The 25,931-nt window shown below is 40.0% G+C and overlaps 1 protein-coding gene across 1 annotated transcript in view; it reads right to left on the bottom strand.

The window, feature by feature from the left end:
- The window catches only part of grin3a (glutamate receptor, ionotropic, N-methyl-D-aspartate 3A), a 44,171-nt gene extending 31,735 nt beyond the window's left edge, over positions 1-12,436 (bottom strand). Inside the window, exons 1-2 of the mRNA XM_035668159.1 lie at positions 11,675-12,436; positions 1,939-2,684 (exon numbers count right to left, since the gene is read on the bottom strand). Coding sequence (XP_035524052.1) covers positions 1,939-2,684; positions 11,675-12,436 — 1,508 coding nt within the window. The remainder of the gene's footprint in view (positions 1-1,938; positions 2,685-11,674) is intronic.
- Between the last annotated feature and the right edge of the window lie 13,495 nt (positions 12,437-25,931).

Below are 25,931 nucleotides of genomic sequence, written 5' to 3'. Positions count from 1 at the left end.
AAAGGATGTACATAGAGTAATGTTCTGAAACGGATGGCTAGTCATTGCTTACCAGCACATGAATAAATATCACATATCTCTAAGATGCATGTAAGAAGGAAAACTATGACAAAAAAAATATTGGTTGGTAAAAAGAAACTAATTTTAGCCAACAGCTTTAAAAGCTCTTTGCACCAACAGGTGGTGCTCATTGGAAATCCACAGAAATCACACACTAAAAAATAGTGGAAAAAAGATACAGGTGACTCAGTGTATCTGACTACTAAACTGCTCCTCCACAATCAAATTAAATAGAACGTCAAAAAGAAAAAGAAAAAGGACACCAGTAAAATGGTTCGACTGCCCACACAAATATATTTCATACTACAGGGAACAAAACTTAATGGTAACAGATGATGATCATGACCCTGATTCAATTTATCGCCAATCTAACCTAGAGAGACATGCGGAAATTGGAAAAAGAACAGTAAGTCAGGATCTATTAATCCCTGTAGTAAGAATGTGATGTGGCAGTCCAAACAGGTATACGAAAAAAGGAATAACATTTCTTGGAGAAAACTGTTTTTCTTTAACTTTGCAGCTTACATACAAACATAGATCATTACCTTTTCCCCAGCATGCACAGCTGGTCATAGTATATCATATATTGCTATCAAATACCTACAGATTTCCCTGTGCCAGCTATACGGCTAATTTATCCTAATCCCTGTGTATTTTGGATTAGACCCAGTATCCAATATGGGGCACTGCCCTCCCTTCACAGGATCAATGACATGGTTCTTATAAACTTGGTAAAAGGTCCTGTGACACCTGTTCTTTGTTCTGAAATATGTAAAAAACTCATCAACACTTTATAAGAAGCCCAAGATGAACCACAGAAATGTAAACACAATCAGAAATCTCCTCTAGTCCCACTAAGCTCCTCATGCTCAAATAATTACCTTCCCGGAATGATCATCCTGCTGATTCAGGTGTTTTGAGGAGAATCTCAGTAAGAAAGGTCGAACTCTTATTGTAATGCAGTGGTGTGTGATCACAGACTCTCCATCGCTCATATCTCAGCAATATAAAGTAGAGTGGCCCAGCTGCAGATTAGGAAGCTGCTGCTAAATGCAATTTATCACACGTTATCATTTTACCAGATTGCTGCAGTTATATAGTGTGTGTTCGAACACGCTGCATTCTTGTGCATGCGTGCGCCTGTGCAGATGTGTATGAATGTGTTTTCTGTGGCGAATTCCAGACTGAGATTGCTGCTGGACTATGACCAAACAGTTACAGTGTGAGAGAAGTACATTCTCCCACAACAAAAGGATTATAGTGGAGACAAAGTAGAAAACAGAAGCAGAATATCATATGTAAGCAGCACAGTGGAGAGAGAGGGTGAGAGATATGGATATTTTTTTTTGCATTCAATATTGACCACAACACAAAACAAAGATTTTAGCTTTAAAAGGACTATAATGGTGTTTTTGTACATTTTAGTACCTTATCTATTTTTGCTGACAAATTTCAAAGTTTTCATACTGTTTTTTGAAAGTGGTTGTAATCAATATTTTATATTAACAATGGATCACATGGCTATTTCTATGTGAAAGGGGTCACTTTTAGAGACAAACAGAAAACTATCACTCAACTCTGCAATTCCCCTCAGTTTTACTGTTTTCCACTCTCAAGTATGAAATTTGTAGAAAATGGGCTAAAACATGCAAAACCTTGAATTTAAACCTACCACTATCCTTTTTTTTTTTTACCAACTTCTTATGTTGCATAATGTTTACCTTCATAGGTTTCTTTTCTTTACAAAAATGTAGGCATGCCATGGTGCAGGAACATCATCAAAATCAAAATTATCAGACTATTCATGTCCACAACATGCAATCTCATTCTAATATGCATGGCTGTAATTATCACTAAAGTATCCACATAATTTCCTACCTTGCCAAGTATTCCCCCGAGCTTCTGTTACTCTGTTGTACATCCATACAGTTTGTAGTACCAGGTATGAGTGCCAGGGCAGGATTTTGTTGGGCTGCACTGCCCACCGCCCGTGCGACCAGCTCCACTGAGTCTTGGACGTAGTGATCCAGAGAAGGGGACCCCATGACCCCATGTGCCAGTAACCCCAGAGGCAACCCCTCTGTTCTCAGCTCAGCCACATTCTGGCTGTCCCCCAAAACCCAGTGAAACTCTGGGAGCATCATCCGGGTGGCCAGTGTCCACAGACGGCGAACCTCACGGATCTCGCACCCAAATGTCACCACTCCTGTCGTGGAAGAAGGTTCTCTCAGGGCCTCCAGCTGCCGCATGAGAGCTTGCTGCTGGTCTGATTTGGAGGATGAAGTGGACGAAGAAGCAGGAGATGAGGCAGCGGGGGAGAAATAAGGTAAAGACGACAATGACGACGCTGCCTCCACTCCTGTTGCGACACCTGATGCCACTCCTGAGTGTGATAATGAAGATGAAGTCTGTGGCGAGGTTGAGGCGACAGTTGTCAGTTTGACAAGAGTGCCCAGGTGAAAGCGGGTATTGTTCTTGATGAGGACGAGGAAGTCGCTAATGTCCCATTCCTGACAGAGCACAACACTGATGTCCCACCAGCCATTCATCATCAGCAGGGAATAGAGGAGACGGGATGGCGGGGCCTCCACGGTCCGCATCGCCATTTGGAAATGGAGAGAATTCTGTTGGGAGATTGTAGCAGAAGCAGATGTAATGAGAGATGATTTGACAAGCCGGTGTAAATGGTTTACACAAAGGACAAGAAAAAAGGTTAGAAGGGTGAAAGTGGAAGACAGCGGAACAGAGAAAATGATGTGATTTGGGAAAGTGGTGGTAAAATGTGCATTTACAGAGAAAAGAAGGGAATGTGTGTACAAGGGAAGAGGGTGAGGAAGATTTTAGTGAAAAGAGATGGAAAAGATATGAGGGAAGAGCATAGGGAATGGGATTGGAGCGATGGGATAGAGATACAGTACAGTTAAACAAATAAACAGGAGGAAATAGAGGAGATGAAAATGTAAGGGGGCAGAGAGATAGGAGAAAAAAAAAACATTAGAAGACGTTTTTTGGAATGAAGGGTAAATTGTGAAAAAGGGAGAAGGGAAAGATGTGATGCAAAAAGCATGAAAGGCAAAATAAGGACAATGGAAGGATGGTTGAGGAGGTGGTGAGGTGCAACGTTAAGAAAGAAGAAAGGAATAAGAATAGGAAGAAGGGGTACCAGGAAGAAGAAACAGATGTAGCAGAGCGGAGAAGAGAAGAAAAAAGGAAAGAAAGGAAGACAGAAAGGTTATAAATCGAACAGTAGAATTACTTCCTATCTTAGAATTCAATTTGTTCCTCGAGAACAAACACAGTCTGTTGGATATAATGGATTTCAGCCTCCACTTACCTGCCTCCATGAATATCATTATTCACATCATAAGAAATACACTACATCTATTTTTATGTGTACTCTATTTGTATTTTAAGCAACCTCAAACTTTCCACATACTGTACTACGTAATGTAATCACACCTCTGATTTGTGATTAATAAATTCATCAGCTGATTGATGAGGCCTGGACGGATCAATGGGCAGAGCACAGCAATGGTTGGACGATAAAAGAGTGTGGTCTTGTTGTGCTGTAAGGTGCTGTGATGAAAACCATTGACCAAATGGTTAAATGCTCAAGAAAGATACCAAAATGAAAAGCGTGATTATTCTTTTTGCCTTTTGGCATTAGAATCACCAAAGACATAGATATGATAAATATAATTTACACTATCTTTCATTATAGTCTGGTCCGAGTATACATAATGTTACAAATCTTACATAAACAAGATCTCAATTTTGTGTGTGAGAGGCTGAGTGCTTGCTTGCTTTGTAATTTGGGAAATGGGCTTTTTGTCAGTGATGTTTTATATTGTCCTATACCAATATAAAACAATTTAACAACATATTTTGTTAAATGACCATACAGGTGGTATTATATTAGCCCATCAGTGACATGTTTTGTAGTCTTTATATTGCTGTTGACCATTTTCCACCAACCTTTTCATATTAATTTTGCAGGCTACAGCTGGTTTCACTTTATTTCAGTATGTTAAATCACATTTGAGAGCCTCTGAATGTGCTTGAGATAACTAATCCACAGTGAAAAAGCCACTGCCTTTCATTTTTGTTTAGTCACAGTTATCTTTGTGTTATCGTGCAATGTTGCAAGCAGGGACCAATTTCAGAAGTCTCCTTTTCTCATTGATGTTATCAAAGAATCAATCCAGGAGACAAATAGTATGCAAATATTGATACTGGAAATGTGTGGTTATGTGAAGTTTTTCAGCAGCAGGACTCTCAAACCATCTCTTTCAAAACATGGTGGTTTAACATGCTGGGCTGTGTGGAAGAAGACTCTGTACACAAAAACGGTTAATTCTAACGAAAATACAATGATTCTTATTTTCAGGTGATCACTTATGAAAACATATCTATACATGTTATATTCCATTTCTGCTAATAGATCCTCCAAAATGGTACACACAGGACCTTTAAAAAAGTCACTAAAATGCTCTCTGTGATCTTAACCAAGTCAAGCACTCATTACTTATATGTCAAGAAAGTGAAAACAGCGTTCCGCAAGGTTGAACATTAATCTTAAAAATGCTCTAGAAATGGTTGACAGCAATGTAAAATATTGTATGTAACTGGCTGAAACAGGAAAAACCACAGAAAAGGTCCACTGACTCCCTTTGACCAGTGCAAACCTACTGTACTCTACACATGCAGTGCATTGCACCTAAAGGATTATAGTAAGCCAGAAGATCAGAACAGATACGTTTCAAAGTTGACACAGTCAGCCCTGTAATACTTTAGATAAAATTAAATAGGCCAGATCAGGCTGTATGAGCTGCCAGTGCTGCTTCAGTGTACCTTGGCATACTGTACCCGGCGCTCAACATACCAGCCACCCAGGCAATCAATTAGTCATGCATTTGCTTGCATGCACTCACGCACACACACACACACAAGCAGAACTACACACACTTAAAAGGCCCTCAGCAACTCTGTTTAATTGACTTTACAACTTTTACACAAGCTTTGCACTAAAAGTCCATTAGATTAATCTATTGGTTAATTTCATTTATCCCATTAATCACTCTACCCAATAGGCATGCAAATAAGACAATTATTCATCTGCTTATTGCATATACATGGATGGATTTTTGCTGCAACAAAAGCACCAACAAAAGCAATACTATACGTGTTCTATTTTAGATTTAGAAATCCTGTGTCAGGGAAAGAAATGGTAATGCAGTCCACAGGGCATCAGACCCTCACCTTCTCTCATCTCCCAGGAGGACTGGAGGATTTTATTCTCCGCTGCTCCACTTGTGCACTGTGATCACCATAAATCTGTAACCCTCTTTTTGTTCCTCGTGTAAATAAACAGGGAAGATTTTGCTAGAAAGTGCGACTGCCTGCTCTGTTACATAAATACAGAGGTCTGCTGCTTTTTATGCACCAGGAAATCCCAGCTCTCCTGTCACTTTGCTCTTTTTCATCACTCTTCTCACTTCAAAAATCTTCATTTTTTTCTGTTATTTCCACAGCCAAAATGTATTTGCTGTGAGTTTTTATGTGAAGAAACTTGCAACCCTTGCTGTATGGTAAAACTGCAGGGACTGGCAGAATCATGAGCCAGTGGACAAATCATTCATCAGTTATTGATCTTTTCTTGATTAGATGATTCATTGTGTGAAAACTGATTTAAATGGGTATTCTTTTTTACAAGATTTCAGAAGTTTTCTTTGGTACACATATAGAACACAGCCCTGTCTTTGCAATAATTTTCAGAGAATGTTGGTTTAGCAAAAACCCAATATATTGCAAATGTTGCAAAATGTGCTGGGGGTCTCACTATTTATCTTTTCACAGCAAGAAATCCCTACGGCCCCAACGCCTAATTCTAACACCTACCCATTCCTCTTAACCTTTCATCCCTCTGGCCATGTGATGTCACTCCCAGCGTTATTTATGAAGGGACTCCACTAACTCCATAGTCAGCAAAGCACTATTGTTTATCTGTTATCCCTAGATAGATGGTGAGGACATAATTACTCTGATATCCTAATCAGTGTAATCTACAAATTAATTTACCAGCATCAAATTGAAAAGATATTTCCAGGTTTACTGTGTATAAGTGCTTTTTTTAATCTTACTTTTATACTGTCATCCTTCAGTCCCAACTCACTCATTGTGAGTAAAAAAACCCAATTTTTATATAGGCTATCTGGCACACTGCATGAGTGGGTATGTGATGCACATGAGGTTTAACACGTCTACACATGCCAAAACACAGAGATTGAACAAAACTATCATGAAAAAGGACTTGATTAGTCATGATTTGACATGACATGATTCCAATTAATTCAGAACGCTGCAGCACAAGTACTGACAGGAACTAGGAAAAGAGATCACATCTCTCCTGTATTAGCTTCTCTGCACTGGCTCCCTGTAAAATTTAGAAATAGAAATTTAAAATTCTCCTCTCACCTACAAAGCTCTTCATGGTCAGGCCCTTCATCCATATCTCCGAAGAGCTCATAGTACCCTGATTTACCCTTATGAACATCTCGTTGCTTTTTCTATTTATGCTGGTCATCTTGTGGTCCATAGTCTCTAAAATTGTCATGACACATACCAGAGCTCTTTCAGTACCATAGTCTCTTCTTCCTGTGCGAACCAGTTCATGCTGCGTTCTGGTTGAGGCCAGGTACACCTCTCCATTCATTTATATGTAGTGTCTTATAGACGTCTCTCTGTATTATATATCTATTATGTATGGTTCTGCGATTCAGTATGGTAGTCCACTCATCTCTTATATCTCTATTATTATCCGTAGTTTATCTATTTTCGGTTATTTTTCCCAAATCTATTCTTGATGTCTCCCTTTTTTCTCTCTCTTCTCTGCCACTCTATCTATGTTCTCCTAAATCTTTATGTATTCTTTTTTTTTTCTTACTAACTTCACTTCTTCCCCGCGAGTTCTTGCTGCTTTTCGGTCTTGCAGGTTACTTAGTTGCATCCTGCTTGGGAGCCTCCCTGCCCATGCGTCTCTGCTGGCATTGCCCATTACCGAATACTCTGCACCTGTCGTCTGTCTGCTCTGTCTGTCTGTCTTTCTCTCTCTCTCTCACCCCCAACTGGTCGAGAACAGGGACGACCACCCACCTAGAGCCCGGGCAAGGATCTTCCTAGCGTTTCTTTTTTATGCGCCTGTTAAAAAGGCAGTTCTTTCCTTGCCCTTGCCTCGCCAAGTCTTGGCTCATGGTGGTACTGTTGGTTCTCTCGTAAATAATCCGCTTATAAGCGAGTTCGTCTTAGAACTGCTCTATTTGAAAAGTGTCCTGAGAATAACTTCTGTTATGAATTGGCGCTATACAAATAAAATTGAATTGAACTGAATTGAATTGAATTTAAAACACTACAAAGGTGGGTCATTTAAAGTTCTCTGTCAATACCTCATACGCTGCATGTCAGTCTATGATTGCTGGTAAGTTTGAATGTGTGTACTTGCCACATTTTCATCAGTGCTACTGTTGTAAGGATTGATCCAGACTATTTTGGGTTGTCAGTGATTTGGAGCTCACAAAGTATAAGAACTGATTGTGATAGCTGACACTGACAAATTCTGCTTTGTGGCATTCAATATGACTCAATTTTGAGTTAATATGACTGTGATAAAGTCCAAAGACCATGACATATTTACACATCGACTCATTTCTTCATATGTAGCTTGTTTCTGTCCTGATAAAAACATGTTCAGACTATCAAATTGTACACTAGTGCAGTTGTTAGTTACACCTGTACAAACTAATGCAGTGCAGCACAACACCACTAAGAACAGCCTTAAAAACTGCCATAACATATAATCATCAACATTGATTAAACTGATACTGTTTGCAAAAGCTGAACATGATAATCTTAGCAACGGTTGGATTTCTTGCAAGACATTTGCACGTTTGTACTGATTAGAATGTACAGATGAATCTAATGAATCGGCAACACGGTGGATACCTCCTGCCACTGCCGGTAATTTTCATTGCACGCCTTCACATCCACTCTGTATATGCCCTTTGACATAAAGGGAATATCTGCAACACATTTTAATGCAAAGAGCATACATTTGTAGATAATTGGATTAAGTAGCAATAGATATTTGCATAATATATGCTTTAGGCTCTCACTGAAGATGCTGTATTTTCCACAAGCTCAGTCCTCCTATCAGAGACAGCTGGTCTTTCCCAGGGAGTTTCCTTTCCCCATGAGTTTCTCCGTCCCTGGCCTTTATATGCTAAATCCTCAGTTCTGTGCTGCTTCCAGGACCCATTGCCACCTACTCCCAACCCACCTAGCCCCTTTACTCTGGGGTCACTTTATGCTTTGGTCCTTAAGCAGGCGTATGATTTCGACACTTATATAACAAACTGTGGGCAGATTATATTATCAAAGGCTGCTTGCTGATTTATTATATTATACAATTTTCAACAGTGAACTTTCTTTAACCTTAATTATAAACCTAGAATAAATGTGGCAAATGTCAAATAAAATGATGACGATATCCTCTAAAGACACTCAAAAAGTTTTCATATTTTGAAAACTCTGTTTTGGAGAAATTGCTGTCAGCCTTCAGTTGGGATTTGCTAGCAAAACTAGATTGAGTCAGAGGGGAGTTAAGCCATTTCTCTAAAAGTCACACACAAGCACTGCACAATCTGTTTGTATGGCTGCCTATTTTGCAGTCAGTTTTTCTGCCAGTTCATCCTTCCATCCATCTACCCACCCATTCATCCATCCATCAATCTTTGTCAGCTGGTTTGTCTGCTTTACCTACACCTGTTATTTCACTTTTAAGAACCTGTTTGGACTTTAAACACCTGCTGACTCCTTACAGTGAAATGCTTCCTTGTGCACAGAGCAGGAAATTAGATATTACCCTGGAGAAACGCACACACACACACACTTACACATACACTAACACACACACACACGGATGCACGCACATGCACATGCACATGCACACACACAAACACACACACACACACACACACACACACCACACAAATGCACACACACACACACACACACACACACACACACACACACACAATACTATAGCTCAGTAGGTGGCATGTGTCCCAGAGCCCTTCAGTCTAACTAATGGTTCGGATGTGTGTGTTTCTGTGTGTGTGTGTGTGTGTATGTGTGAGAGAGATGAGTGTTGAAAAAAACAATGATGCTCTTTCCCACTCCCAGAACGGTTGTGTGTGGAAAGTCAAACACACACACACACACACACAAAACTCAGACTGCTCATTGGTACTCATTGATATGCAGTAACTGCCCTGTTAGTGCCACCTAATTAAAGAGGTTTACAGTGTATAGTTACACTGAATCATTTTGTGTATCTGTCTGTGTGGGTGTGTCTACTTAAAATTTCTACCTGTACGCACAAATATATACACACACATACACACACTCACAAATACTCTCAGTAGGCTTCTTTTCCAGAGAATAATAATTAATGAACCGTCCCAGTGATTAATTTGGAGTGTTTACACTTTTAACTAATTTTCTCTCTCTCACATTCTAGCGGCAAACTCTACTGATAATCTTCAGTCTGTGTATTTGGCAAAAGAACAGCTTTTTTTTTGTTCAGCTCATGAAATTGACTAAGCTCACGACCCACCTCCTGCCAACTGTCAAGGTTAATTTTAAACATGAGGGTGATCTTCCTCTAACCTAAACAAAATGGTAGTTGCCTAACCATACATCCATAAGGGAGACCAGATAATGCTATATCATTTTGTTTTCAGAAGCCTACAACCTGTTGTTGTTCTGATGTTCTCTATGCAGGTATTGATTCCTACAAACACCTTAGATCTCTATAGTTTCACAGATTGCCATTTCAAAGCTAAATTCAAAAGATGGATGGTTATTATTTCTTAAAAAGTCCTGCCTACTTTTACGGAATAATAGCTCTTGATCAAAACAAAGCTGATAGTAATATTGCCCACTGGTTTAAAAAATGATAATACCACTGCAGATTATATTTTAATTCATGATTAAGTTCGTATAATTGTGTTTTCCAGTCAAGTGGGTACACTTGTAAAAAGGACTGCATATATACTGTAGGCTAGCCAAATATACACAGAGGTCGTTTGAAGAACAGGTGTGAAAGAACCTTTATCACATAAAAAATCCATCTTGCCAGGCTTCAATCTATGTGTTTGTGGCCAAACTACAGTGGTACCAGACCATCCTGCAACATCCTTTGACGTAGTACTGACAGCTATTTTTTGAAAGTGCCTGCCCTTTTCCAAACTTCCCACATAGTTCTGTGTAACAAAACATCTTGCACAGTCAAAACAATTTTGACTTCATTGTAAAATGCCTTCAAATTTTTGATGTATGGTTGACTCACTGTGTGCATTCACCTCTGGGGTAAACTTGGTCTTGCTTATGGGTGGCTCTGCATAAATGGGTTTTATGTACTGACATTAGAGTTTGAATTTGGTTTGACTTTATAATTAGTCCTCTGATCCAAGAATGATTGTCATATAGGTGTCTAATAATGATGGATAGATGGATTGTCATAGTTTGTCATGTTTTTGTGTTGAAAGGAGTTTGATTTAATACTGTAGATGTGTACTTCTTGAGGTTAGCTAAAGCTGTTACTAGTGTGTGAGTGTGTGTGTGTGTGTGTGGATTAATCTCAGCTGGGGAGGTAGTAAGTTGTTAAAATGATGTATAGTACCAAGTTGATTCTTTTACTACAGTATACTCATGTGCTCTCTCTCTCTCTCTCTCTCTCTCTCTATAGTGCTGAACTTCTGCTTTATGTACACAGAGTACGATGCTGAATCCCAACAAAGCATTTCTTTATGCATATATATCCTTTGGGGCATGTGCTGCTGGGTGCATGCAGCCTTCAATCGCAGTTTTACTCGTTACATTGTTCTGTAGAAGATAAGAGAATGCACTCTCCTCCTCCTCTTCTGCAAACAGACAACCAGTGCACGCTGTAGATTTCAGCACCATGGACAGAGCCTGCTGGTGCTGTCCATGCTCCTTAATTTGCTTTCGGTCTGAAGCCACTGCAGCCTTTTTCAGACCTCAAAATGTGATGCTTTAAATGTGAAAATCAAGAACACCAACTCGTGTCACATATTGTGTGTATCGCCACTTTAGCTTAATTTGGGCCATTTAACCAAGAGTGGTGAAATCAATACTGAACAAGAAAAGAAAAGAAAGGAAAATGTTCTGCCCTTCATCTGAAAGAATGCACACAGGAGGAGGAGGAGGAGGAGGAAGGCCAGGAAACACAGAAGGCAAGTGTCTCCCCCTCCAGCCTCTGTCTAATATCTGGGCCACTGATGGTGAATTAGGCCTCATAAATCCACATGAGCTCATTTTATTCACGTCTTTAAACGGAGATAAATCTATCTTTGTGTGAATTGAACTGTTGGACATATGGTGTTCACTTGTCACAGAGGCAACCCGTGTTTCTTTATATAACATCTGTTACACCTGTACAGACACAGCCCACTGCAGCTGGATGCCGAAGTGCAGTAATCAACAGTTAACAGCAGTTCTAATGAAACTTAGGAACAACTTTTTTTTTTTTTTTTACCTCACTCTGGCGCGTAAATTCTCTCTGCACAACGCTGACTACTGGCACCTGGAGCGCCAGTGACACGAACTCCAACTTGACAAACTCGTCCCGGTTCCGTGGAAAGGCGATCATGGCGGACACCCCCTGCACGACCACGGTGTGACACACGCTCTCCACGAAGGACAGCGGGTCCTCGATCTCGGGGCTGCCCGCAGAGGAGGAGGAGAACGCGGGCAGCTCGCCGAGTCCGGACCCAACTGCCATGACAAGCTCCATGGATAAATTGTATGGCAGCAATCCGGCCCGGTTGAGAGCCTCGACCGCGAGCAGGACCGAGTCGCGGGGTGCGAACACGCGGTTCTCCTTCGAGGTGTTCTCTTCCCGCTGTCGTGCCTGGCTCTTACTCCTGTTGGATCCCCGCTGGCTATTGGCGGTGCCCCTGGTCCTGAGGCTTCCATATCCAGGCGCACTGGCACTTGTTTTAACCTGCTTTTCCAACTCCAGCAGCCGCTCCCCGCTCCCTACCAAACCTCGATCGCTGTCCCAGTCCTCAGGACCGCTGCCGGCGGGGGTGGTGGCGAGCAAGCGAGGCTGGACATGCAGAGCCCCGACCCGGACCGTGTGGCCGATCCGTTTCAGCACCTGGCACGGCTGCGGGTGCGAGAGAGCGCACAGGGGGAGAAAGACGAGTGCGCACAGAACTAAACATAATGATGGTGAGACCCCGCTGCCAGCTCGAGCTGCCGGGCCATTCATCATCATCGTCACCACCGTCTTCATCACCCGCGCTCCACAGCTGCACCGGATGCCCCGTACAACTGCAGAACGGCCGAACACCGGGGCCGCTCCGTTGGTCCCCCTCCTGGCCCCCTGCGTGTGGCCCTGGTGCACCGCTCAGACCAGCTGCAGTCCCCGCTCCAGCAGCTCCGGCTCCAGCTCGTGGCAAAGTTGTGCGTTTCTCCACGGACACAGACAACAGGCTGCTGAGGCGCGAGATCAGGCACGAGCCCCGCACAAGCAAAAAATTATCCCCAAAAGTGCTGTTTTTCATCTCAAAAGATTTTCATCATTCAAGCCTTTTGATTATTAAACAGGTCGTGGAATCAGATGGTAAAAATTCCAGATATTCCAGTGGCAGAAAAAAATTAATAAAAATGAAGCAGAGTGTGTGTAGGCAAGCCCAGAGGAGGAAATGTCGAAAAACAGGTTAATGCGCATCAAACACGTTCCAAAACAGTGAAATCCACCACTGGAAACATCTGATGGCTTCAAAGGAAAATTATCCCATTATCATCCAGAGCGCAGGAGCCAAGACAACATTACTTCGTCCCGGTACTCGAGAGGAAAAAAGAAAAAAGAAGAAGACCTTTTCCCCCTTGTCAAACACCCGAGAAGAAGCTTTCCAGAGCGCGCGCGCTGCTTGGCTCGAGTCAACCTCTGTACCGACACTAGTACCGGAGAGACCTCCAACACGAGAGCGCGGTCTTCTGCGCACGTTCCAATGAGACTTAACCCCGTCCTCACTTTACCTCCACCCCAACAGTGTCAGTGGGATAGGTTATGGATAAATATAGCAAAATACCACACAACTAAATAGATAGATAGATAGATAGAACATCACCTCTGCGAGTCTAAAACTTGACACACCATGAACCAAGAACACCAAGAGCAACAGAATGGTTGAAGGTTTTTGTCTAGATTGTGTCAGAGGGGCGTTGATTTCGATTTATGGTCATATTCTAACCTGTCCTAGTGGTTACATAAATATGCAATGTTACATTATGTGTGCATACAACACTTCAAAGCCTGACAGCAGAAAATTCAACACTACACACTAACAATTAGAGACAAATCCACACTTATGCTACAGTTTAACAAAAGCTAAACAATCCCTTTTCCAAAACTGTATTGATATGATGAATATGTAAGATTGCTGTGTTCCAATTAATGTGTCCAGCACCTGTATGGCTCCCAGGCATTACACAAGGTAGAGGATTTATTGCTTATCAAAGTATAATGTCTGCAACTCTACTGTACAGCTAATGACACATTTACACATGTGCCTACTTAAACCAGGGTCAATCTCACGTTTTAAACCTGCGCCCTGATTTTATTACGGCACAAAATATCAACATATCTATATCTGAATCTGTTTTTAAAGAAGCATAAGTTCATTTTTCATGAATCATCTAAACATGTTCAAAAACATTGTGCAACACATTGATTAGATGCATACAGAAGGATTTGTGAGATTTTATTGTAGACATGACCTGCACTGTGTGTGTGTGTGTGTGTGCGTGCGTGCATGCTCAGCCAATTTAGACAAAAGCAGACAGCCACCTGCTCTTAATAAGATTGTTTTATTTAATCATATCTAAGGACACCTGATTAGATCTTTAACAGCTGCTGAAGGAGGGTATGTTTAACTCATGTGCCTCATGTTGCTGTGGTAACCCACAGGTCATAGGTCACCATTGACCCAATCAGCAGCCCCAGTTTAAATAGCGACCCAGATTAATGATTGGTTAATTGTCTGATCTAGATTAATGATTGGCTAATGGTCTGTCTTGAAATGAGAGGCTGTCTACCAGGATATCGGAAGATCAATGACCCTGATCGATCTGATACAGCATGACCTCAAAGGATGGGACAGGAAGGAAAAGAGAGAGCGAGACAGAGGAGAGGACAGAGATTTTGACAAGAGAGGAAAAAGAGGAGGAGGAGGTGGCAACCAGAGGGACTGTGGGAGAAGGAGGAGAGAGAAGCAGAGGGGATGGAGAGGGAAGGGGAGCACAGGCATGGAAATGGGAGGATTGATGGGAGGAGAAACGATGGAGGGTGAGGCAAGGAGAGATAGAGAGGAGGAGTGGAGAAGTGGATGCTGTAAGGTCAAGAGAAGAGGAAAGAGAACAGGTAAATTAAGACAGAATGTGTGGAATGAGAGGCGATAAGAGGCTGCTTCAGCTGCACCCTCTTTAAGGAATCGACGGTATTACGAATACAAGAAAGATATTTTATTGAAGAAGATTAAACAAAAGCAGAAGTGGGCAGAAGAAGGAAAAAAATGCACTGAGCGAAAGATTCAAGGTGAGATTTAAGAGTGAATCTTTGAAAGAGTCATCATAGTTGTTGTTGCACCAAAAAAGCAATTCTGTTTTTTTTTTTTTTTTTGCTATTACATTTTGCACCATGTGGAGAAATGGGATATCAGGCAGCCATGTGCTGCACAGGGTTTTCAAAAAGGCTTCAGTCAGAGTGTTAATTCTAATTCCAGCTCTTGATAAAGAGACAGTTTAATCACACAATGGTTGAAGATTACCTCTGCCATTGAACTGAGCTCAGAGGAGAAAGTTCATACTTTTACTTTGATATTCTAGCTGTTTCCCCATGGGCCTCTCGTAGGAAATTCATGCTTTTTGGGGACTGTATGAACATTTTTTGGAGAAATGGATGAGGGTATATTATTTTTTATTTTCATACCCCATTTACCCCGTTTTATTTCATCCATCCCCTGTGAGATTTACTTTATAAAAAAGAAATCAAATAAGCACATAAAAAGATGGCTTTTGTGTGCTCAACGGGTCAGAAGGGGTACATTTGGCCATATGCACATGACAAAAGTCCTAGTTATTAGTGTCTGTTATCTCTGCCAAAGTAATTTCACTAGCCCACGCTAGCCTGCTTCACTATATTCTTCGTCATAACAGAGTTGCCGTGATAATATCAAGTCTCCTGATCAGTGGCGTGAAATGAAACATGACAGACTGATCAGAAGACACACTTTATCATTCAGTCTTCCACAGTTAGCTCAGCTGTAATACAGACTTTTAGAAATGTTCAATATTTATAGCACTTTGTAAAACCAGACCAGCTGTGTGTAAAATGACAGCTTGCTGGTGGGTAAAATGTGCATCATTGAAACAACACATATCCACTCAGTCCCTTAGGGAGAATAAATCACATTTCCTGTTCATTGAGTAACACTGACTTAGAAAAAGGGTTTTTTAAATGCATTTTTACATAAAAGTTAATGAAAGTCTGACCAAAACTAAACCCACATTTATGTTAAAGTGTTTTTCCAGCACTGCTTTTGTCTTTCTTACTTTGTTGTTTGTCTGTCTGTCCACTTTCGAGTTCTTTATGTAACTTCCTGTGTGCCCAACTTTGTTTGTACCTAGCAGCTGGTCCTCCTGCTTGCAGGCTCATCTTATTTCACATGCCTGTCCACCTGCCTATAGCACCTAAGTTGCCCCCCTCTTTTGTCCCTGTCTGAATATCTGTCTGACCCCTTGTCAGACTGCATATTCATCCATGTCCCCGCGTGTCTGCTTTGGTTGTCTGACTTGCTGACTATCACCTGTCTGCTTCCCTGCTGATCTGCCCAGCTTTCTGCCTTCCTCCTCGGTCAGTATCATTGCGTAACTGTCTGCCTGACTGTCTGTCGCTCTGCCTGCCTGTCTGACAGTTAGTCTGCTCGCTGTATCGTGGTGCTGCAGACTTCTCTGACCCTTACACCTGCCAACCAAATTCCTCCATGGTTCAATTCTTTCCCCCTCGGCAGCAGGGCTTATGAACAAATGAAACCAGAAGGCACAAAGAAAAATCAAGGTTAAAGCACCTATTAGACACCGACTGGGTCTAAATGCACCAACACGCACAGATCACACAGACACACAGCCTTCCATGCATACAGGTACATTGATTTACTTTAACAAATACAGGCTACCAAATTCTGTCTTTTGTGAAGCTAAAAGGGCATTTGAAGAGAGGAAACTTGATATATTTGAAGATAGTTTTATTTGTCTATAGTTTTTGAGAAAGTTGTATGATTATGACTGAGGTATAAGTTTGCATGGAAGCCTTGATACAGTCGAGACAGCATGAGCAAACACCTTATTTTAAAATATTTAATCCCCCCATTGGTCTGCTGTCACAGCTTCAAGCTGTTGCCGTAACTTTTAAAGCGATGTTTTGATTTATAAATGTTTCTTTTTTTTCTCAGCAAATAGCACTATTGTCAACATATTTGTTCAGAGGAGCAGTATTTTTTTGTACAAGTGTATGTTGTTACAAATATCTTACACACAACCACTTCCTTATGCTGTTTTTCCCCTTTTGAGTCTCAAATGAAATGATTCAGTCAAGCGAGGCAGTTGGTGTTTGAAAGCAAAACAAGGAAAGATTTCTGTTGTTTGTCCAAAAAAACATAATTAGGCATGCATTGAGTAATGTATTCAGCACAAATCATGTGGTATAGACTAACAGTTTCATGATTTACCCTCTTCTCTCACAACCAGCGTTACCAGAAATTAAGGAAGAAAACAGAATGAAGAGAAGAAATGAAAGACTGATACGCTTGCAATCAATCAGTCCACAGTGTGACTTTACATTTTACAGCACAGCTCTGCCAAGGTCAAGTGGTCGAGCCAAAAAAAAAGAAATAAAGTTGTTTCCAGTAGCTTATGTTTTCATTATGCATTTTACAGTAACTCACACCAGGAATTCAAACATTTTCATTTGTTTTTGTCTTTATTTCTTATTCACTAGAGCTCAGACTGTTACAGTGGTTTACATTTACTGAGTCCATACTGTTTTCTTTTACACATCAAGTAACAAAGCAGTTCATTCAACACAGAGTGTATAAAACCACATGAAGCACCTCTCATGAATGAAAGATATTCTCTAAGGGGATAACAATTTACATTCAAATCTTAGCCACTAATACCTTTTTATGCATGCTATTATTCATGATAATAGTGGAAGGAAGAAATGATAAGAAATGATAAGAATATTTGCATCCTGAACACAATTATCACAGCTCTGCTTTTATACAAACACAGCAACATAAAGAGGACTTTTATCCATTTTTTAAAAATGGCAAGATCTTAATAATCCAGTGGAGGTCACAGAATAAAAAAAAAAAGGCAATAAAACTACCACGACCAAGTGTGCAAACTGCCAATACATGTAGTACAATACAGTAGTTCTCTGCAGAAGTGATGATTTTAGTGGAATTCAAAGAAGATAAGGAACAAAACAACATATAAAGACTTTAAAATAAAATAGCAGGTTGGGATGATTGGAATAAATAACCTTGAAAGTTTGGAGTGAGTCATCTTTGGGTCCTGTACTCCTATTTGGGTTGAGACTATGCAGTGAATGTGTACACAACATAACAAGATGGGCAGAGAGACACAAAAGTGAGAAAAAGACAGTAGGAGAGAGAACACACATGAGAAATACACACATTCCAGAGAAATAGCAGGGGAGTGAAAAGTCATTTTTTAACTATTTGTGCTGTTTTCTAATCAGAATTAAACTAGAAAAAACAGTCCTTCACTCCAAACCCCTGTTTTATCTCACAGACAGGCAGTCTCTGTCAATCCCCCTTTGGACCATTGCCCCAGATTACAAAACCCAGATTCTGCCGAGGAGAACAATACCCTTATTTTCAGCCGGCCACCCGAAGGACAGCATGGTGCCACACAGACCAGGAGTCGGAGAGGGCTGAGTCCCCTTTGTGCTATCGCCTCTGCCTGGTCTTGTTTTGTCTCCACATTTTCTGTTGCCTCACCTCTCCCCTTCATTTTCATCTGTGTGTTTCAGAAACCGTCATTTAGTCAAATAAGCAACGGAGTAAAGAGACACATGGCATGACGAATACTTCAGCCAAATACTGGAAACTGAATAACAGAACAAGATATTGAAAATCTGGTAAAACAAAACAAAAATAAATGCACCAATGGTTGTCTGAAATGATTTGGAAGTAAGTTAGTTTTTTTGTGGTCCCTTTTACAGAAAATAGCATCTGGGAATGTTCCCTAAAATGGATCCCATGTATGAATAGAAGTACAGAGTAAAGTTTTCATACTCAAGTGACACAAAACAGTAAGCAGATATAAGTTGTGATATTTAAAGAATTTGAAAGACATTAGCATCCAGCAGGCAGAAGTTTGAGGGAAAGATTACATGAGGTGGCTTAAAGCTTTTTGATTGTATCATAATTAGAGGCACTCCATATATTTCTGACTGTTGCAGAGGCAAAGTGGGAGATTTGGGTAAGACAGAAATTAACCCAATGAGTCCTTTCCTCACATCCATGTATATTGCAAGGATATTTGAGTGTCTGGAGTCAAATAAAGTAGAATGAAGTCCAGGTAGGGCATTTCTGTAGTGACCTATTTCTTTTACTGACCCTCAGTTCTGCCCTCTCTGACTTTGCTGAACCTGAGATATAAAACTTTGCTTTGTGAAGGAGCTGCTTATCCCTCCCCGCTTCAAGAGGAGATGTCTCCCCACTGCACTTCACACTTAAGATGGAACTATGCCTCCATGGGCTGCACATAGACGAACATGTAAGGGCATCGCTCGTTGGCTTTCATGTTTTTCTTTTACATGGACAACTTTCTACAAAGTTTACTTTTTGATCTAAAAGAGTTCAATCACTTGGAGATTTGGGAGGTGTTGGCTCCTCTGCGATCTACGGTTACCCATAACACCCTTCTCTGTGTAGGTTCGTAGAGAGCTTTGCATGTATCTTCAGAGAAGCATAATTCCAACACAGAGATATGCTGTAATACACCAATTAGCTGGATATGAATTACATTGAATTACATTTGGTACCAATGCAGAAAAAGGTGTGATTTTCCTACTAGGTGGTGGACAATTTATATTTTGAAAGTTGAAAACTATCAATCTAATCTAATATATTTTACTAATGCAAAATAGTTCATATATTTTTTGATGTTTTGAAGATTTTTGTGAGTGTTTTGTGTCTTTTAGATGCCCTCATGCCATGGTTAATCTGCCATTTTAAAAGCATTCAAAATCTGCAGTGTCATCCAACATGCCATGTTGTGATCCATACTGTGTTAGGTAATTGCTTCTGCAAACATCAGCAATACTTAATCAATAGCTCTCACTCATCTCGGTGAGATGCTTATTACACCAGCTCATGTGCATTTTAATTTATCCGGCAGATGACACCGGCACAGACAAGAGAATGCTAATATTGACACAGACCAGAAGCCATCATCCCTATGATGCTAATCTCACACTGATGTTAGCTTCATGCCAATCGCTAATGTGACACTATCTATTACAAAAAGGACAAAGCTATTCATATGGATGGAATGCTAATATCACATTTTACATTTGGAACCATGCCTAAGCATGTCTCACTTATCTCATTTTCTGTTATGCAATGTTATGAAGGTTGCATAACTACATGAAACCATTCAAAAGTAGAAAGTTTGAAAATGTTCTTGGACACCTACATAAGCTTAGTGAGGAGTTAATAAGACAAAAACTCTGTGAACTAAAAAAAAGCAATGAATCCCACACACTGTTGATCACTTGAACTCACTTTATTCAGTATTGACATTTCTTTAGACCTTCATCTACACTGTCTTGGCTATTAATGTTTATCAGTTGAATAAAGAAAGATCACAGTATTTTCTTAAACCAGATGTCCAAAGTGAAGTCACTGTCAAAATCTCTACAGTTTCAAACTCTTGCCTCTGAGGTGCAAAAAATGAAGATTTCCAGCACTTGAATGTTTGTCTATTTTGTAAAAAATGTACAACTGGGAATCATTTGTAAGGAGATAAACAGCATGTATACAAATTATTTTGCAAAGTAGGTGCACAGACAGGGATATGAGGATTGGGCCTATCAGCCATGGTGAACCCCAGAGGTGATGTAGCCTGGTGAAGATGATGGATTGCCTGTCATGACTATGATGGTTGTACTGGAGAGATGGGATGTGAGCCAGCTCAGCTTGAGCTTGTGCTCAGCCTGAAATGTGCAAGCATACAAATACAAGAACATTTTTAACTATAACAAATGTGTGTGTTTTGCTGAATGTTGTCATGATTTGATTATTTGATTGTTTATTTACTATTGTGCTCTGCAAATGGGGCACATGAGTGCACGCCCCACGTAGGTGAATGAATCCTTGCTGCTGCGACCTGGGATCTATTCCAACCCTTAATTGCATGTCATCCCTTCCTCTCTCTCTACGTGTGCTCTGCAAATAAAAGATTGACATATTGATTGACTGTCTAATAATTTTGTTTTGGTGCCCTTATATAATATTTGTAACCACAAAGCATCCATGTACATTAAAGAAGATAAGTAAAAGAAGTTTCTACCTGAATTCTAGCAGGTTTTTAAGGCAATTGTTATAGCAGAGAGGAGTTACAGGAGAAAAAGACACACTATTCTTAATTATTCATTCTTAATAAGATGATTTTTGATGTGGGAATGTCAGTACACCACTGGCAGGTCAGTACGGACAAGGGTCTGTCTAAAAAGAAGTGTCAGAATATAGAGCACAGGCTGATGGGTTTAGGCACATTATGGCCGGGAGGTTTATGGGCTGGATCATGGCCTGGAGATAAGCAGGTGTCAATCCCCACACAGTGCTGCTAAAGGAGAAAGGGATGCCACAGGACATTTTAGGGAGGTTGAAGCTGACACCAACTGCAGTGTTCTGTGTTTTAGGAGGAGTACAGATGGTGGATCATTAATGCTCAAACATAGAGCTGGGCTAGGACACTGGTATATCTACCTCATATTTGATTTCACATAAGGATTACACTCTCATTATGAACTCCTGTGTTTTTTTATTTTTTATTAATGAAGTTCTTCTTGTTTAAATAAGCTCAAGATGTGTTTTTCTCCCTAATTACAACCCAAAACACTTCCTTCAGGAAGACAAAATGGAAAGTTTCCCTAAATGAGTCACTTAATGTTTAGAGAAAGGTTGAGACTTTTGCTTAAAGGCCGATTAAGAATAAGCATATTTTTTACACATTAATTACTACTTCATTGTTGATACATATGGCCTCAAGGCCTCTGAAATGAGCTGAATTGAGTGCCAATTTCTCTTGAACTCTCTATGCATTATGTATGTTAATTGTAATGTAATGAGTAAAAAATACTTTGTGGTAACTTAATCAAGCACAAATGTATTTAGGAATATGAATGTACAGTAGGATCATGCGGTAATATATGTAAAACTGAATAAACTGAAACAATCAATCAAACAGGCTTTAAACTTAGATTGTAGGTTTGGAGATGGAGCCTCAACATTAATAATGTGGGAAAAAATACAGACATATTTGCAAGTAATCAAACCGTAAAAAAGGGGAAACAATTATGTTCTGCTATAAAAAAAACAAATTTAGGAAGAAATAAAGAAATAGTTGTATTCAGTTTTCTTTAGATTAAGATTTTATTCCTTGATGATTTTGTTATTTGTGAGAAAGGGTCTGATTTGACAGACGTTATGGTATATGCACACATTTCTGTATTACCGAAACTCCCATATGCTCTACCAGCACTATCAGTGTGTTTATGTGCAGTGTATGTAAAGAGAGCAGTTTCAACTGCTGCACGTGACCAGCCCTCAATACCTTACTGTTTTCTGTCGATAATGAGAGGATGTTTATCCAGACAGATTGTCATTAACAATAAGCACTATCCCATCAGCTAAAACCAACACAGCTGTCTGAGATTGTGGACCCATACCCAGAAATATTTAATTGGTGGGTAAACTCAGAATAAAACCACACTACTAGTGTTAGAGGTGTATAAAAAAGGCTTGAGACATAATGCTGTACCAGGATAAGATGGTAGTCTTTTGCTGTAAAATTTGCATTAGTACAATGGGCAAAACCAAACCATGCCAAAGACTAAAAAAGAGCACCAAAGAGAAAGAGAATGATTTGGGAGCTGTGCAGCATGGCCCTAGGCCTGACAATCTGTGTATCTGTCAAACCCAAACTTTAACGTATCTCTGCCACATGCTTTTTTAGCAGCCAAAAACTGAGCATTGCCAAAAAATACTCTGCATGCTATGCACAAGAGAGCAACAGCACCTCTGCCTTTGAATCAAAGGAAGCAAAGTCGATTTTCTACCCCAATTTCTCATCATTACATCGTCATTGTCACTAGAAATAGCTGCAAACCTGAGCAAGCACAGACACAAACACCTGACTGACACACACAGACCCATGTTATTAGACACATTCCTTAATCAATAGATTTGACTGGTTAGGGTGTTATGCTGCCTCAACCCTGCTGTATTATTATGTTTTCTAAGCCATCTAAGGCACCTGGGTGAATGACTCCAAGCTCAGAACAGAAAATAAATAGATTTTTTTTAGTCCCACAGAGGTGCTCTGGAAACAGCCAAACCACTAGGTAAACAACAGGAAGGAGCTTTTGGACGATAAGCTCGTGTAAGCTGTGAAAGCTGTCTGGGAGGCAGCTAAATTACTTTATTCTAATGAGGCAAATGTGGGTGTAGCATGCCACATGAACATGATGTAAGACAAACCTGACAAGAAAACACAGTCAAACTGTGAGTCAGATACATGATGACGATGTGTTTGCAGGCATTTAAATTCAATGTATATCTAAGATACTGTGGGTAAACATTATATTTCTTGAATGTTTAATAATAACACAATAACTAAAAATAATGGGCAGACTCATTTGCATATTGTTTTAGATGACATTACATTAGGAAAATATACCTAATATATACAAAATAGACCTTGTTAGCAGGGCAAGCTCATAATTAAATTAATTACATTCAAAATACAGAATAACCTTTCACCTCTTGGCAAATCCAACTAGGTGTGACTGCTATTGTGGGTTTGGTAATAGTAGCAGTATCAGTGACAAAGTCTGTGCAAAATAATTTTTTTTTACCAGGAACAGTTGCTGAGGTCATGGCCTCTAGAAGTCTGAATGGAAAACTAAAATCAAATCATTTATTGCCCAACTATGTACAATTCTGTTCAACATGTGAGGAAAGGTGAGCGACATTTACAGATTTCTAAGCTGCCAAGTGTCACTCAGCAGGTGAGAAAAAAAGGGATGGCTTTGCTTGTGCTGTGTGCCCTTATTACACTTAAATTTAAACTTATAATATTCAGTAAATGTAGTTTTTTTTCAAAAAAACATACAGAAGGTATGAGGAATGAACACGCTGTCAGATGAGTCATCCCTCTGTTCTCAACACAGTTAAGAACTCATCTGACAAAACAGGTCACTGTGTTGTTTACACACAGTATTCAGGCCAGAAAGGCTTTATTCAAGTAACCCGGTTTTCGGCCAAAGCAGACTGCTGTCAACAACATTTTGATTTTAGAGACTCGAGAATGTCGAACAGCAGCCTATTGTATACACAAAACAACCAATTTCACATTATCTTTTTCACAAAGTCCATGTGTACCTATTGTTATTATTTGTCCTCCAGGTTCAATTTTCCGATATAATAGCTGTTGATTGCTCATTTTCGACATGTGACTCAAATCAGAGCAGAGCATTGGAGTGTTCTTGAATGCACAACACGTTATAACAAGTTTTCAAGCAGATCTCTACACATTAAAAATAAAACCCACACAAATGATCAGATGCTGATCAATCATGTTTTTTCCCACTGTATAGTGAAACAAAAGATTTGTAGTTTATCAGGTAAAACCACTGGAATAGTCCCTCAAACTAAAAGAAATAACGGACAACAAACACTATGCATACAATATGCAATATAAATAAGCAAACATCACCAGCGAAGGGTTCAGACATTTCTCTAAATGAAGAGAGCATTTTCTGACAAAGTTAATGTCAAATTAAATCCTTGGGGGCAAGGAAAATGTTGATAAACACAAACTTACAGCAGTCTGGTAAAACAGTTCTATTGTTATTGGGAAAGCCTTCCTCAGTGACGATGCATGAGTGGTCATTTAATGTTTAAAGGAACATGGGAAGGATGTAAAACTCTCTCGTAATGGCTGTTGGTGACCTAACACCCTATCAAGACAATTAATGTAGTTTTAGTTTTTTAGTTATTGTACCTTACAATAAAAATCTCAGGAACAGACAAAAGTAAATAATTTGAAATGTTCAATGAAGAAAATTCTGGGAAACATTATGAAGCAAAGCTGCTCTTCAAGTCAGAGTGCATATTATCACCCTGACACTTCAAGCAGTTAATTAATCTCAATTCATTTATAGAGTTTACTTGGGGAATTTGCTAATTAATGAAATAAAAGCTTGAATCCAGGGACCCAAAAACATTTTTTTGGTTAGACTCTAAATTGCACTTCAAGCTTTTTAGAGAAAAAAGTAATTAAATTCAAAAACCTCTCTGTAACTAAAACTGCTTTCTCAGGAAAAATACATAATTCCTCTGCAGTGTGATCAGACCATTTATCACACAGCTTGTCAAGGTGACACCTGACCTGTTTCTCTCTTCAGCCTGTAAGACTCTCCTTCAAACCCAAATAACTCTCCTCCGTCACCTGTAGTCCAAGTATTATTTGTATAACTTTCCAGACCATGTTGTTCTCCATCCACCAGTTGCCAATAGACATATGCCCAGGGCCCCTGCCCTACCTTATATATATGTATGTATATATATAACAAACACATCCAAATTGACAGATACCAGTCTTGGTGCAATATGATAATTTTCTGAAAATAATGGAGAAAACCGCTGTCCACAGGCATACCAAGGTTTTTCCATCTTGAGAGGAATCAGAACACAGGGGTCAAGAAACAGAGGACAACTCCATGGACAGCTAAGGGCTTTGTGTAGGAGGGTCAAGTCTAAAACATTTTTTCATTATAGCACAGGACTAGAAGGAGAATCTGGCTGTGATCAAACACTTTACCATTAATGACTTACCTTAACCTAGAATCCCACAGGACAGACTCACATCCATTGGACACCACCATCCTTGCAGATAGGGATTCCATAATTAGTGAGATAAATTTTATGTTAACTTTACAACCGGCTGACTGGCGGGGTTAACTCAACAGCATCGAGCCCCTTTAGGCAAGTACTATGGATTTCCCTGTCACTGGGGGACCAATTTACTCGGAAGCTTCTCCTCCACTCCACCTTCTTCTTCTCCGAGCCACCCCTCTTCCATTCCCTAGTATCTGGGCACCCATAGCCTTGTTAGTCCTCTCACAGGATTTACAATTGAACATCCTGACCTTCTGTCATTGTTTTTCTCCCATGGATAAGATAAAGTTAAGTTAAGGTTAAGATGCTATTGAAGTCACACTTTTAGAGTGACATTGATAATAATAACAAAAGGATGCTCACTAGACTTTTAACTTTTTGACTTTTAACTCAGGGACATATACTCTTACATAAGGGCAGCTTCTATCCTTGACACAGCTTTAAGGGTGTGTGAAATCTCCACTGATCAATGACGACAATAACTTGAAGGGACAATGTGTAGTATTTTAA

The sequence above is a fragment of the Morone saxatilis genome, unplaced genomic scaffold (assembly GCF_004916995.1).
Source record: "Morone saxatilis isolate NCDOM2014 unplaced genomic scaffold, NCSU_SB_2.0 Contig21, whole genome shotgun sequence".
Classification (NCBI taxonomy): domain Eukaryota; kingdom Metazoa; phylum Chordata; class Actinopteri; family Moronidae; genus Morone; species Morone saxatilis.
The sequence above is the reverse complement of the archived record's forward strand: the minus strand, read 5'-3'. Positions and strand labels throughout refer to the sequence as shown.